Below are 16,679 nucleotides of genomic sequence, written 5' to 3' on the forward strand. Positions count from 1 at the left end.
ATCAGTTGCTAGTACACCTTTCTAAATATGTTTCTAATACTGTTATGTACTTTGCTTTTGAGACATTTCAAAGAATTTACCCATCAGCATCAATGCTAATGTTGGGTTTCACAGAAAATAATCATATAACATAATAAGATAATAGCTAACCAACAGTACAACATGTATTATTGTCTTACCATGAGCCCGCTTTACAATAATAATGTTATAGCTAGCAATATTAGCTTGCTGTAGCACAAGCTAGCTAGCTTGAATTCTTCACTATAAGCATGTGGTGATGTGCAATCAACTAAAAAATGTTTTAAATAAAATTAAACTACCAAGTTTTTATAGACCAAATTGACTCTTGAGGTAAAATCCCCTCTGACCCAAAGAAGATGCCTCTTTTCAACATTTCGTTTTTTATAATAAACTTATGAGTTAATTATGCTATGAATGCGTTTGTTTGAGCAAACTCAAGGGAGCTGCACACTCTTAAAAAGTGCATTTGCGTATTAAAACAGCAGGCACAACAAACTGCTGCTTCATCCAACAACTCTGTGTTGCTGTAAACGTTGTGATTTGTTGAGTACGTTGCCTTTTTTTTCAACCCAGAATTGGTTGAATCACCGTTTACAGACTGAAATCCTTTTTAATAAATACGTGTGTCATTGACGAGGATGAGTGCACCCACAAATGGGTGAAGCCACATACGGTATTTCCACAGTTTGCAACATGTTGCATCGTGTTGTACTCTGCTCGCTGTCAGGTTGTCTTCAGTGGGATTGATGTTGTGCACTGCCAGTTGGCTCATTTTGCCCTGTACCAACTTAAGTTGATGACGCATTAGTGACCGACCAGTATTTCCTAAATTGAATTCTCTGAGCTGGCACCTGTCCAGAACCGGCTGCCTGTATTCAGGAGGCATCGCCAAACGGCAGCCTGCATGTGTTTGGCAGCCGGTGAGCATTCCTACTTCATTTATCCGAATTCTCCGGGCCTTGGGAGTTGACAGGCTTGCTAATCAGTGTCCACAAGCATAATCCCCATGGTCTCAAGACACCACACTATCAGATCTCTCGCTCTCTCCATTTCTCTCTAGCTCTCTCCTCTATTTATATGATATACACACGTAAAAATAAGTTAAAAATATGTTAAAAAAATGGAAAACACATCCACAGATATGCACAACACGCAGTCTTACAGTGAATAGAGAACTGTGATCATATCTATGAAGGCCATCTTCACCACTACTCCTGGGTGGGAAATCTATACCAGCTGTAATTACTCCCCTTGCGGATCCTCATTTTCAAATAATATCTCCACAGGAACCTTCTCCTGATCTTCTCTCAGGTTAATGTATTGAGTTTCCAAGAATTCTCCTCCATGGTGGCTTTTCATTACCTGTAATACTCTTGAGTGTGTGTGTGTGTGTGTGTGTGTGTGTGTGTGTGTGTGTGTGTGTGTGTGTGTGTGTGTGTGTGTGTGTGTGTGTGTGTGTGTCTCTTTAATTTGTCAACATTCTAAGAGAGGATTAATTATTGTGGCAGCAACTGTGTTTTACTTTTATTTGTCAAAAGGTTACACCTCTGCAGCAACAATTTCCCAATGTGCCTAACAGAGATTTTCCGGTTTTACTCACAAGAAAATGAGAAACTCTAATAACAAAACAACATTTCCAGCTAGAGTGCAACCAGAGCCCTTTTGAAGAGACTTGATCTCTGAAAATAAGTCTAGTGGAGGCTGGTTGACAACAAGGAGCCACCAGCATAGAGACAAGGGAAACAGAAAGATTTCTCTGCAGCACTGGCAAAAAAAGATGAAGTGAACAACCGACTGTGGTTTTTCATGCCCAGCTGATTTGAATTTGCTCTCCAGAACAAAAAAGAAAGAAGATTTATTGTATACCTGCGAGACAAATCTCATTACAGGTTTTTTTTTTTCTAATCTTTGGTTCTGTGATTCATTTAAAGGACACTACAGCTAAATTTCACTGCAAAATATTGGCCAATAGTAACACTTCACAGGTGTAAATCCCAGACAATAAACCACAGATATAAGCTGTATAATAGGAAATAAAACAAACACATCTGAAGTCTTCACTGGTTTGAGATGACACAATGCAACTTCTGGCACACGTTCACAGAGAGACTCTAGAGATGTCAGACTCTGTGACTCAGCACCCAGACAGCAGTCTGCAACGCATGAATCTCCTTGAAAATACCTTTAAAAAACAACAGGAATTGTCCGTTTCTTAGGATCAAATGATGCTTTTTAAAGCAGAGACAAGCCTGTAATTCAAATGTGCCATAATGGGTTGGTCCATGAACAATTCAAAACGCAGGTGTTTTAATGCACAAAACACAAGTAAATCAATCACATTAACAATGACTCCGTTAGGTGTCAGAAGCAATGATAGTGTGACAGTGAGCTGCATACACACACCAGAACCTGAAACTGAAGCAGCCACATGGACTTCATTATTATTGTTATTATTATTATTACATGTGAAAAAATAACCTCCCATAAAGTAGGCATATTGGTAGGTGTCTATAATGAGACGGTTTTCAACAAATAAATGTTGACATTCGTCATTTCTTCAAAGACAATTCAGACCTTTTCTTGACAAGAAACCGTTTGCAGCAAAAAAAAAAATTAGGTAATTTACTGAAATAAAAAAATATAACTTTACATTCAGTAGCAAAGCAGGAAGTAGTGTGATATTACATTACATATATTGTCCCTATTTAAGTTTATACACACACACGCGCGCGCACACACGCTGACAATCAGTCTTTGTTGTTTCAGTATGAGGATTCTTCCTTCTATGATATAAATGTGATATTTAAAATAAACTATCATACCGTAGATAAATATAATACAAGACTTATTTTTGACAAGTTTCATCAAACACAATTTGAAGCTACAAGTCTCTAGGTGTTTTAAAACCAGTGAGGACTTTTTAAAAACCTACTAAAATCAAAAGGACACGATGTTCTCCAGTGGGACCGTCTAAGCTGCTGCCCACCTCGACCCATCACAGCACTGCCTATGGCTCCCAGGAGACCCATGCACCACACACACACACACGCACACACACGCACACACGCACACACACGCACACACGCACACACACACACACACACACACACACCATCACTACCCCGCCGTGAGTGACAGGCCTCCAGTTCCGCCTGACTGGAGCCTCTATCTCCTCGCCCTCAAGGACAACTAAGAGGACATATTGTCATCAAGTCATCTCTCTCATTCCCACGGCTGCCTCCTCCATAGATGCACATATGCACACACACACACACACACAGTACCAACTGCGACCCACTCACCTGTAACAACATCTATGTGACCTTTGCTTAATGTCCTCGGGTGCCACACCAGAACCCGTTCGCATAAACAACCCCGGCTGTGCCTGCCGCTTCCCATTCACTCCTTTTCGCTGTGAGTCTGTGTTTGAAACCATCTAGGTGGAGGTTGTTAAGAAACACTTCAGACAGAAACCTTGAACAGAGGAAATAAACAAGGCATCATCTGTAAAGGCTCCCACAAAGATCGCTGTGCAGTCCTGAGCTACAATGTTTTCCCGGCTGTGGGGATCTGAAATCTTTACTGTAAAAAAAAAAAAAGCAAAAGTCTGAGGCATCTTGTGATGTGAGGGATATCGGCTGCTGTTCCGGAGGGATGTCAGACATGGCCGCTTCTGAATAAATAACTAGATTCGGTTCACAGTGCTGTTTCTCGTCAGTCAGCGTGCATTTTGGTGCGCCGCCAGATCGTTTGCTGCGTAACCTTTAAGTGCTCAAATACATTATGGAGTTTTTTAAGACAACAATAACATCCAAGGAGCTCATCGCATTGTTGCTGCCGCATAAACAGCGGTTCTAAACATCCGCTCTTATTCCTGCGAGTTGTTTTTGGACTTTGACGTGCTCTTAGAAGTTGCTCGCCTGGCGGGACACAGAGCGGTTGCTGAGATTCAGATTAGGGACTGTTGCTTATAGCCACAGTAGGAAACCTCACATGTTGACAGGAAACGGCTTTGAATTTGGAGAATGTCAAACACAAGAAATCATGAAATGTGATTTCAGAGAGCTGAGTAGTGTTTCACAGGAACGACCAGAATCATTAATTGAGATAAATGTATTCTAAAAGGATGACGTTTTGAAGAAAAGCTATGGAGAAACATTAATATAAAAATAAAATATAAAAAACATTGGGTGATGTCACCAAACAAGATGGCTGCCGCCAAAATACCCAACACAACTCCAAATGGCATTCCACAAACCAATGGATGCCGTCACGACGACGATGTCCACTACAGTACAGTTAATCTCTCAAACTGATTGTGACTCTCGCTTTCCATTTATACACACCTGACAAATATGTGGAATGAATATGTTTTTTATAAAAACCACAATAACACAGCATGACACATCGTGGTAATTGAAACTCCAGCAGGGAACGAGGAAATACAAAGCATAGCCTACTTTTCAGAGCCTATATTCTCTTTTACAGTATTATGTCAGTTTCCTTGCCAGATTTGCATGCAGAGAAAAATATGCACGCCGAAACTATCACTGCCCAAAACAAAAATCATACCTGCACAAAAGTATGATTTCAAATGAGCCATAGTTAACATAAAACAGCGTATCTCTTTGAATGTCTCATGGAGTTGTGGAACGGCATTATCTCTATTACATGGTGAAGGATGGTCCAGTGTATCACATGGAGATAAGAAAAGAAGCATTTCCTTAACATTTAGAGAATTCCACCAGCTCTCATCATCTTCCTGTTATACTTCTTGGTGATATCACTCAAAACACTCGGATCAAATAAAAGACTATTCAACTGCAACCCTGAACAGAGGCGTGTTGCAATGCCCCCAAAAAGGCCAATGTAAACGATAAATGTAAATGTAAGTATAAACGTGTTCTAATGTAAATTTGTGTTATTTTTGTTGATATACATCGTCCTTGTAAACCTCATCAAACACGCTGCACACATTGAATACATCTGATCCATTTCATCGATCGAAAAACACAGCGCTCGTCTCTCAGCGAACCGCATTTGCTACATTGTCATGGAAATCAAAAAGACCTTTCGAAGACATTTCAGTCGTCACAATTACTGGACCGGTCATAAATATGTGGCTGTCAGGTAGTTAACGTCCAATTATATCCATCCAGGTGTCAGCTTAATGTGCCATCATTATATATTATTGTATAAGAGATATAAATATACAACTTTTTCAATAAATGGTCAATTTCTTGATGTATGTGGCTCTGATTGAGCTAGAAAGTGGACGTTGAGTGAAGATTTGCTCGTCAAACTATATGCATGTGTTATTTTCAAAAGTAACTAATGTCACAGGGGTTTCAGGAGTTTCAAATGTATATAACGTCTGCAACCATAATAGCAGCCTTTAAGAGTCTTTATACAGAGTGTAACATAAGTGGAGCGTTTGTGCTGGCTTTTATCTGCCCGTTCAGTGTCATACTGGAGGCTAATTAACTTCCCCACTGGGTTTTTTCCCCCCCCGCAGCCGAGTGTCAGTTTCTATCTATTGCAAAACAAGCTCTCTTTGAATCTCCCATTGCATATTTTCAAACAAACTAGCAATGTAAATAATGAGTCAGCAGAAAAACAAATTATAAGGGTGATAGTCATTATAGTGAGCTAAAATACTGTGTTGTATTTTAAAATGTTCCCCTTATTGCAGCATAAATCACACTGCAAGTTTCCCAATGTACTGAAGCACGCATACAGTCCAAATCAAAAGAGCCCATACAGAGGCTATTCATTTCTATTTTCAGAATGCCAATTATGGTGCATAGCAGCAGCTTTGGATATTGAACCAGTTGAAGTCAAACTGTTGTAATACATTATTATCTATTTCAACCTGGTGCAGTGGGGAGATTCTCACCGTTGGATTTTCATCAAAAGTGATAGCCTGCTGAAAATGTAATTCACTGTTTTAGTATAAATCAATAAGCCTCCAGAATCTATTCCCCCATTCCACCTTTATGTTAATATAAAAGAAATGCTCAAATAGAACTTTAATTCACCACATAGACTTTCAGACTGTTTAATAGCCCCAATTTTATCCATAACTGCTCAATTGACACTTAAATTTCAAGCCCATCTTAATTTGGCTTCTCCTGACGATTTTAAGTTCTACTTCTCTTTGGAGCCAAGGCTACTGTGACCCATGTTAATGGAGATTTATAGGCTTGTGCCATTCTAACAGTGATCTTCTATTAGGAATTATATCCCATTTGATAATTATTACTCTGTTCTTCCAACAGAAAAAAGAAGAAGAAAAAGCCATCGGCGTATGTGATGTAGTGTATTGAAAAGCAGTGCGTATAAGCGAGCAGACACAACACATGTTAAATACTGAACACATGGAGGAGAGAATAGTGAGAGCTCATTTTGCGTGAGAGGGTTTTGGACGTTCATGTGTTTCTGATGGGCGATATAAATCCTGTTGGACTCCCATCCGAGTGTATCCATTAATCAGGCGTCTCATTGGCGAGCCTCTGATTTGCCACTGAGACAGATGAAGATGAACTCAGCAATATATTTCTCATCATAACACAACACTCACATAAATATTAATAGCATATTTTCAGCTGGTGGGCATGAATCATTTTTCAGACAGGAAATTTTAAGAGCCATCCATGCATGTCCAAGAACGGTACAAAAGCTAGCAGTTTGTGATAAACAACGCTTAAAGGCTTCAACTGTACGAGAGGCTCAAAAGTCTTTATTTTTCTTCCTTCAGGCACAGTTTCTTATTTAACACTATAGCTTGTCAACACAAGTGATTTGACTGCACAACTGATTGTTATCACTTATTTTAGGTTACGAATAGAAGCGGTTTAGACCATTTTCAAGATCCTGTTCTCTGTACTGGAGGCGTGATGTTTCAGATGGATGCTCTTTGTTTAACTGGCTTATATAGGGATTAAAAGGAAATATCCAGCATTTGATATTTCAATATTTGAGATGACTATTTGTACCATTAATAAAGGCTCCCTTGTAGTGACAAACACACAAACAAGTATCACCCAACGAATGTGTTCTCCGTAAAAAATAAGTTATAGTTTGTGTGCTGGCTACTCGTTGTGCTGCCCCCAAGTGGCCCAAAAAATAATCAATGACTGTAAATTTAACATGCTTACACCAATATTTTGTTTTTGCCTGATAATTGAACTGAATTTCTGTTTCATGTTGCGTCTTTATTCAGGTGGGTCGTGTTCATGTTAGTTATCAGTTTGATTATTTTTAAATCAGAAACAAGTGACCTATTGCTCCATTTGTCACCATTTTCAGGAAGTGGTTGTTAAACTTTTTTTATGTTGTTTCTGTTGGCCATACTGCTCTAACAAATATAAGGGAACAGATCTTAGATCTTGATGAAGAATTATTCAAGTTGAAAACGTGCTCCTGTACTGATGTACATAATTTGTTGAGAATAAAATGACGTAACAATGGCCAATGGAAACCAAAATCATCCACCCATTGAGGGCTGGATTAATAAAAATCACACTGATCCAACTCATAATGTGACTCAGTAGTGTTTTGGGCCCCCGCCTTCCTGAATAACCTCTGGGCTACTTCTGATGAGTCCGCAGGGGGGATCTCCTCCTAGACCTGGATCAGGGCATCAGTGAGCTGCTGGGCAGTCTGTGGTCGTACTTAGCGGCGATGCCCCAATACACAACGTCCCATAGGTGCTCAATTGCATATAGGTCAGGGGAACGAGAGGACAAGACAATGGCATCAATGCCTTCGTCATCCAGGAACTGTCTACACACTCTGGACATATGAGGCCGAGCTAGTCCTGGACCAGGAGGAACCCAGGGCCCACAGCACCGGTCATAAAGTCTGACAAGCAGCAGTCAGGGTCCCTTTGACATGGAAGTCTATACGACCCGCCTCACCATCAATGACCCACCGCCAAACCAGTCATGCTGGATGATGGTAGAGGCAGTGTTTAACTGACTAAGTGTTATACTGCGATGATTGAGCACTGCCTATACAGCCAATGAAGAATACACTGTACTTTGTGTCATTGCAGGTGTATGACCATCGGTATAAAGCCGTGTTGGATGGCGTGGAGAGAGACGGTATGATGGAGATTGACCCAGGTCAGCGCATTGAGATTTTCAGAATGGGAAACGGCAGCGAGGAGGTACTGGAGGTGCACGACTTCAAGAATGTAAGTAAAAAGGTTAACAAGGCCAAGAGCGCTATTCGTCTTTGCCTGAAAACTCGTCAGCAAAGTAAAGCTTATGATGTTCACATCCTGCCTTTTTCAAAGAGGCGGATGACGGCTTTGTTGAAATCAGATTCCTTCCAACAATATTTCCTCCTCTTTTGCCACTCTGTGAAAACAGGTATGAGAAACCTTTGCAACATCTGAGAAATAAGAAAAATATTTAAATATTAATATTAACACTTTTCTCTTTTTAATACCTGAATCTGTAACTGTACTCTGTACTGAGATTATGTGTTTGAGTGCACACATGGCAGCCTTGAAAGACCGTCTTTGTTCTGATCATTTTATACAGTAACTTCTGCACACTACAGAGACAACACCATTAAATACTCATCTCTATTTGTTTCTCACACATTTTTCAACAGGAATTTTGTCTCCAACAGTCTTCATTAACTTGCCTTTAATTCCCGAATCCTTTCTCGAGTGCGCAGGAGGTTTCACATGCTGCACCTCGGAGAAGGTGTGCTTTTTGACTGGTTAATGGAAGTTCTTATTCACACGTCATTATTTACTGTGAAATGTTACAGGATGCTACTTATCACAAAAAAAAAAAAAGCCACGTTGAGTTATTGTTAGAATGTTTTTTGTGAATCTAAAATGGCTCTGCATGATAGAAACCCAGCACAGCGCCGGAAAACTTTAACCTCTGCAATCAATCTCCCCATTTCGTTCTCTCTTCCTCAGCAAGCACCAGTGTGTGTGTGTGTGTGTGTGTGTGTGTGTGTGTGTGTGTGTGTGTGTGTGTGTGTGTGTGTGTGTGTGTGTCCCACATAAACACACACACACAGTTGCATAAACACATCTGCCTGTTGCTTGTTCCACTTCCTGTTAGTGAAGCACGGCCCTCGAGGAGGTTTGTTTGATTCAGTGCTCCACCATGGAAGACTATGAAACAAGCGAGCCAGCAGAGTAATTTAAACAGTGATTTTTCCTTCTCTTTTTTTCCCCCCGAAATGGAAGGAAACCTACAAAAAAACAACAGGTTATACTAAGTGGTAGCTTGTGTGCTGATGTTAGAATAGATTTTTTTAATACAAAAAAAGGGCTGCTGCATGTTGTTACAGGCCAAAGCCACCTCCAGAACAATCTCCATCAAGCCTGAGGGCTGCATGGGGAATGGAAAATGAGGAGATTATACCACCAGGTCGGTGGACCACAGGCACTAGCTACTCGCTGTTGTTTCAGACCAATGCTAGACTCATTTTAACAGGATAGAAAGGACAAAAAGGCAGAAAGAGATATCCTAAGAGAGCCAGAATCACTCGGGTGATTTTTACACTCAAACAAACTCATAAATACTCCCGGCAAGTGAACGATTTAGTAGCTCTGGAAACCGTAGACTAATTGCATGCATTGTAAATCATGCCACATGATGCCCCACAGCCCAAACTGTGCATTCCAATAAGATTTTTCAGATCTCAGCACAGCAAGCGTTGCTGGCATTTCTTCCTTATTGCTTTAACTTGCCATCATGTCCACTAGATCAGCCGTCTGCTTCACAAATACCAGCTTCACCAGATCCAGTTATGGTGCAGCCACACTGCAGCAGTTATCAATCATCTTGTTTTAGTTGCTTACCTTCAGATGGAGTCTTGCCCAAAGCTGGAGTCCATAAACCACCACAGATGTTGGAAGAAACAGCCAATCTGTAAAAAGTAGTCTAATATTAATGCAGATGTAACATGCTGGTTTTCTCAATGTGTTTTTTTTTTCTTCCTTTTTGTGAATGTCTTACTGGTTTCCAAATATGTTGCTCTGGCAGATTCTCTAGAGCGTTTATTTTCTGGGGACCCACTTTCTAAAAATGACAAAGTGTGGCGACCCAATTCACAAAAGGCCTGATCTATAAACGGTGATAAGAGTGGCTTTGTGCATAAATGAACCTTCCCGACTATTTCCACATCATTTTATATAATCTTGAACAGGCAAACCAGCCATTTAGAAGAGACGTGCATTTGATGAATCACAACTTTGTTTTATGAGTGTGTTGTTGAAAACATTAAGTAGAGATCGATCAAATAAATGCATTCAGGCGTAATTAACAGGATGTCTCATTCTTTTAATGTCCTCTCATCAGTTATAGATTAAGGTGGAGTTAACTGGCTTAACACGGTTTTACTTCTCATCAGTAAAAACAGAATGTGCAATAGCCTCATAAAGACTACAGTTATCGGAATTGAGGCTCCCTCATGTGGCTCAAATGTGTACTGCCGATATAAATGTTGAATTAAAGCACATATGCGTGTGATACACATAACCTATTGTTTGTGTCACTGAGCTTTGTCAGTGCCGATCCCCTCTAGCCCTGATCCTTGGTCAGAGAGCAATTTCTATCTGTTTTAAATGCCAATCTTTCCTTCAGCTGGACAGTGAATCTTTTGCTCAGAGCGATACAGCTATGAAAATCCTCCTTTCATCTGACCAAAAACTCTTTGGAGCAATTTTGAAAATCCATGACTGTAGGAAACTACTAATGATGTTGAGTTTAGTAAACGGTAATATTACATCATGCTTAGATTTTGGTGTTCTCCTGTGATGTCCAGATATTGTAGAAAAGGCTATAGCGTGGTGCAGGAATTAGTCCTGAAACCCAGAAATGAAGTCAGTATTTTTGTCCTTTCGGTTCCTTCATCTCTAATTTCAAGGGGATTTTTTGTTAGATGCCTGAAATGAAGTCTGCGGTTAACGCAGGCTTAACTGATTTTAACATTTTTTCTATGTTATAAAATATGTCAGGACATATCCTTGCTAAGTGGCTAGTTGAGACTGCAAAACGTCATGACGCCATCATTTGCAGCCTAAAGTTAGGTTTTTACTTTCACATTCATGCTTAAAAAAAAGAATCATGAATGAGGCACTCATTTGTGAACACTGTCTTTCCAAATAAAAATGTGCAAGCGTCATAAACTTGTTTGCCACAGAACATATTTTCAGAAGTTTCCGAAATTGGCTTACGATGCAATACGATGCCAACTTCTGAGGATGGTTAAAAAAATACATTATCCCTACACTAGTCTATTGCCAACATACAGCAATCGAATAGTAATTTAAGCAATGTATAGGAAGACTTATGAAGCTAAGACATAAGGTTACACAAACGGGCTTGCTAGTAATGCTGTTTTGATTTAAAAGAAAGAAAGTAATATTTTATGCAGATTTGACACAAAATTGTATTCTCTAATTAAAAGCACCATTTAGATTGGAGGTTAGATATTTAAAAGAGCAAGAGAGGTCCCTTAAATACATAAAATTATGTTGATTACATCAACCAAGCCAATACCTGCCGACGTGACTTTACTCCTTTATTCACAGAAGCTGAATGATGCATGCAGTTACATGCTCTCTATTCCCTTATATAGATGAGCCTCTTGCACATGGATGAGCCAAGCAGATACTTTATTATTGTGTGTTTAAACGACATTGCTTTTCCATTTCTCATCCCTGTGTAAATGTGTCGGTCTTCATTTTCTGATTGACCGACCCCAGTAATCACTGTATCTCATTGCCCTCTCCTCATCTGCCGCTGCAGCTCACCAATACAGAAGATCCAAATTAAACAGAGACTCATCACAATAAAGCCTGGCATAAACATTATGCTTTTGTGCTCGAGAGCATTATTGCCCCATCCTTTCTCTGCGCCGATGAAATTACACACAGTAGATTATGACAGGCATCACTTTGTATCATGTCATGTGCGGCTGGTATCTGGTTTTCCAGAATGACAGCGCCACAGAAAATGTAGAAAAAGGCATCCACATGGTCAAGTTAACCGATTCAAAGGAGATGTCATAGCAATCACCGTGTTACCGTAATTAAATTTAGATTGCATCAAGTCCATTTCCATGGTGCCGCTCATACAATTTACAATTCTCCGTTGATACAATTCTCAAGCAGCCGTGCCAGATGTAGATCCTGCCATCTGTTTTAATACAGTTTGCTGAATGAGCAGGTCTACGCGGAAAATAAATTGGATACAATCTGAGATAGCGAGAGTCTTTCAGACTTATTCCAGCTGAATATCTTAGATTAACAAATAATTGGCAGCGAGAGAGAATTAACAGGTCTTTCTTGCCTATTGAGGCTCTACGTGTCAGACTGAATAGAGTTACAGTCCACACGGATGAGGATCATCGGTGGAGCTGAAGAGTGTGACTCCACTTGACTGCCCAGATTAAGAGTGTGACAAGGACAGGAACTGCCTAATTCAACGGGCTCACTCTCTGTGGAAGACACTTCATTCTCAACAATGTGGCTGTGCTATGCAACGTATATGTATATGTGCTAGGAGGTATTATACAGCCACGGAGGAACACCCCCCTTTACTTCCATTCTGTCTGACAGCTATGATGCAACGGCCATGCAGCCATTCATTCTATACCATGTTAAAAAAAAAGATCAAAACACACCTTCTCACTCATTAGGTTTTAACTTCTTTGACTTTTTTAAGAGCTTTGATTATTGGGGGGAAAAAGCCAAGCATTTTAAAACGATCGTCCCGGTGCTTAAGGGATATCCACATCACAGAAAGCTAATGAATGATACATATCTGAATTTCTGAGTATACCTTGGTTTCTCTTTTTTTCCTCAAAGGGAATCACTGGGATCCGGTTTGCCGAACATCAAAGGTGCTACATCAGGACCCAAACTAGGAAACTACCCACAGTGGCAGAGGTGGAGGCTGAGGACACAGAGCTACTGGTATGCCTCCTCCCTCCTCTGTCTGTACCTCAGAGTCTCTGTAGTCCTACAGAGGGCGTCATGCATATTGTAGGAAGATAACCAGCCGAGCTCGGCGAGCGCCACACAAATCCTCCGTCTGTCCATCTCATTCCACCTCCTCACTGAAGAGTAAACTAGTTTGCGGTGCCTGGGAATTTGTCGGAAAGCCGCCTACAAACCCACAGCATCTTTGTGGCTCACATCAAATGGTGCTCGCTGTCAATCTTGAGCCAATATACATTTTTAATCATCTCCAAAGGCTCTACCTATATAGCCTTAAGGGGGAAGGGCGTAAGAGAGGTTTTTTTTTTAAAAGGCAATTTCTTTGTAAAAATTCACAAGGCTCCTCGTTCAAGTTTAGATTGATTCTCTGGGTTCTTCTAGTTGTATGTGAACTCCAGCAAAAGGAACAGAGGAAATGCAATCAATCAAAATTCCCAATTTTTCAGTGTCACAGTGCAATTCACTGAGTGGGCCGTATGTTCAAAGAGAAAATCCCACTTGCATGGCTTCATTAGCATTTCACATTGTAGCTGGGAAGAAGTAGCTGGCGAATATCGGACGCTCCTCGCTCACAGCTTAATAAAAAATAAAAAATAAAATCTGAATAAGCCAATTGTTAGTCAAAGCAAAACCCAGTCTCAGTTTTAACTTTAACACAAGCTGTTACATGCCCCCCCCCCCCCCCCCCCCAAAAAAAAACAAAACAAACAAACAAACAGCGTTTTGTTTCTTCCTCTCATCTTCATAATGTCTGATCCACGTTAACAGATACTAATTGCCCAGGCAGCACCATATGTCGATGCCATCTCTATCTTCTTTTGTTCAGTGTGAAGCATAATTCGTTTAATACACTGCTCCAAAGTGAATCATCTAAAGCCTGAAAACCGAGTAGTGCTTAGACCAGTAGTTGTGGAAGCCTTCATTATGACTGCCACGAGTGAAATCGATTATTCTACTCCATGTTTAATAAAATCAAACGTTTTTTTATTATTATTTATTTCACCATGTGTACTGCATGCGAGTTAGGGAGGTTGTCAAAGTGGAAGTGCAGGACTTTGATACCCTGGATCAGGATTTGTATCCCAAGTCCCGTATGTGATTAGGATAAGGCAACAAAGTCCCTTTGGCAATATTGCTGCAGAAAAACTACCGTTTGAACGGGAAAGCACAACTCGTTAGTGCACATTTACTTGAATAGTGGCCAACACAGGCACACTTACGCAGAAACGGGATCCTGAGGATCCAGCAGAGAGAGAGCAAAATGCTGGAAATGGGCTGGTATCAATGCTGAAAGACTAACGAGGGAAACGGGGAGCAGGTGGGTGGGGAAGGTCATCTGATGGAAATGGAGGGAAAAGGGTTTACTACAGGGATTAACTGAGCAACCCAATGAATACCAGGAGCTGGCTGAATGCTTAATATTTGTTGTAACTGAATATTAAGCAGTATTTGCTATTGCAAAATGAGATATAATATAGGAAACGTTGAGTTCATAATTTTGAAAAATGTTTGGAGGAATAGTTTAAAATTTGGGGAAATAGTCAACTCAATTTTATTTATATGACACAAATCACAACCACACACACACAATATGTTAGAAACCTCAGGAAGAGGTGGGATCCTTGGCTGATATCAGACAGAATTGTCTATTTGGTTTCCATCTTCAGTCTGACATTGACTCCACTCCAACCAATTTCCACATGGGAGGGAGGGGGGGCACCAATGTGTACACCCAGCTCACAAAAAACCCATTCATTCCTATGAAAGTTGCTCACTGGAGGAAGCAAAACAATTATGACTTACCTAGAAACAATTCCTCAGTTGATTTACAGACGTCTGGGTTTTGTAGAGTTTGGAGACAGATTGGAAAATCCAAACTACGATGTCGGGCAATATTGAGAAGACATGCCGTCTGCCGTCATCACTACGGCTTGCCAGCGCCTTTAGTCACCGCACAAAGCAAGGATTGGCTAATTGATAGGCCCCGTAGTACTTTTTCATGTCATGATGCCGGACACATCAGTCTTCTCAGTTGAGAGGGTGGATTCAAAGGTCTGGACTCAGGCTAGATCCCTCTCCCAGGATGGACAGACATATGTGCAATGTGTTGAGTGTACATAATAACCAACATAATAGCAATATGGTATTGACCATTAATTTACAAAATGATACATGGAACGTAGAGTGTATAAATCTGAAGAAAATGGATTCAGGAAGATGTCAAGCAGCTTCCAGGTTTTGCTAAACAACTAGAGCCTGATAACTGCTCTCCACCATGGACCCTGTAAAAAGGAGCAAAATGATATCTAATTATTCACGTTCATGCTCGAGTTAGATGAAGACATTGCCTGGCTCACGTCTGTCTGGTAATGAAGCTACAGCCAGCTGATTAGCATAAAGACTGGCCACGGCGGGATCAACAAGCTGGCTCTACTGGAAGGTAAAAAAATGTCCACCATTAATCAACATGCTGTGATTCATTTGCAAAGAAATAAACGGCCAAATTCACTTATAACTTAAGGTGATCTAGACATTTCTGGTATGTGCTGGGATCCGTGTTCATATTAGACCCCGGGAGATGAACGTACAGAGTTCACATGGCCATCGACTGATCACAGTGAGGAGGATCCAAGAATAAACATGACATCCCCAAAATGTCAAACTTATAATGTGATTCATGTTTGAAATGTTCATTATTCATTTTAGTAACACCACCGTGTACTGCTGCTAATATTAGTGCGAGGATAATATTTATTTTAATATTTTAATAAACAGTGACAGTAACCACTAAGGTCTGTTGTCCAGTGGTGGGTAAACAGAAACGGTATTCTAAAGTATTGTTACTTTATAATTATATTGACGAATAGAAGTATTTTTATTACATTAATGTATCCTCAAGTGTTTTCTCTTCAATTGGATGTAGAATTCGTTTTAGGTTGAGCTGTGCAGGGTTTTGGGCTTACAAAGCAGGCCGAGCATAATATGAGTGTTGTTCCTTCTCATTTGAAAAGCAAATTTGGTCTGGGTGTCGGGCCGGAGATGTGCCTCTTCTGAAGGAGACGGAGGCGTTTCATCTTCTGCCATGATCTTGAACTGCACTGAAGGGGTGAGGGGGGGTAGAACTGTCTATCTACGGTGCTATGATTTGCTAGTCTTATTTCTCACTGATGTTGTGAGCTCAGCTGAATATAACAATTTTCAGTAGCAAAATTTAGCAGTCAAAGTAGCGGTAAATGTCAGCCAAAAGTACACATATTGTCCCGCAAGTGAATTTCAGTAAACTTATGCAAAACAACTACTCTCAGAAGCACAATTTATTTTTAAAAAATGTACTCAAGGACATGCAGTCGATGTAACAGAGTACACTGCCCACGACTGCTGTCAGCGACGTTTGACAACGGCCTCGGTGAGAATCCCTGGAGAAGATCAGGACACGTTCCTCCTCGGGTGGTGAGACACATGAAGCTCACAGAGGTGAGAGATAAAGCACTAATGGTTCTTAGCTTAACCCCGGCGCAGGCTTTTAGGAGCGAGGGCTCAGAGCAGCCGCGGCAGGCTTTAGAGCCGCGGTGAAAGACAATGGGAAAAATTGCGGAAAAACTGCAAGTGGCTGATAAGGAAATGCAGCCCCTGTGAGGGAAAACCAGGTGACAAACATGAATTGTTTGCCAGGGTTTTT

At 40.6% G+C, this 16,679-nt stretch overlaps 1 protein-coding gene across 1 annotated transcript in view; it reads left to right on the top strand.

Annotated features, from left to right (window-relative positions):
- Positions 1-16,679, top strand: part of tnmd (tenomodulin) — a 44,609-nt gene that overhangs the window by 17,391 nt on the left and 10,539 nt on the right. Inside the window, exons 3-4 of the mRNA XM_084010295.1 lie at positions 8,078-8,218; positions 12,869-12,976. Coding sequence (XP_083866421.1) covers positions 8,078-8,218; positions 12,869-12,976 — 249 coding nt within the window. The remainder of the gene's footprint in view (positions 1-8,077; positions 8,219-12,868; positions 12,977-16,679) is intronic.

This window comes from Eutrigla gurnardus, assembly GCF_963514095.1.
Source record: "Eutrigla gurnardus genome assembly, chromosome: 5".
Classification (NCBI taxonomy): domain Eukaryota; kingdom Metazoa; phylum Chordata; class Actinopteri; order Perciformes; family Triglidae; genus Eutrigla; species Eutrigla gurnardus.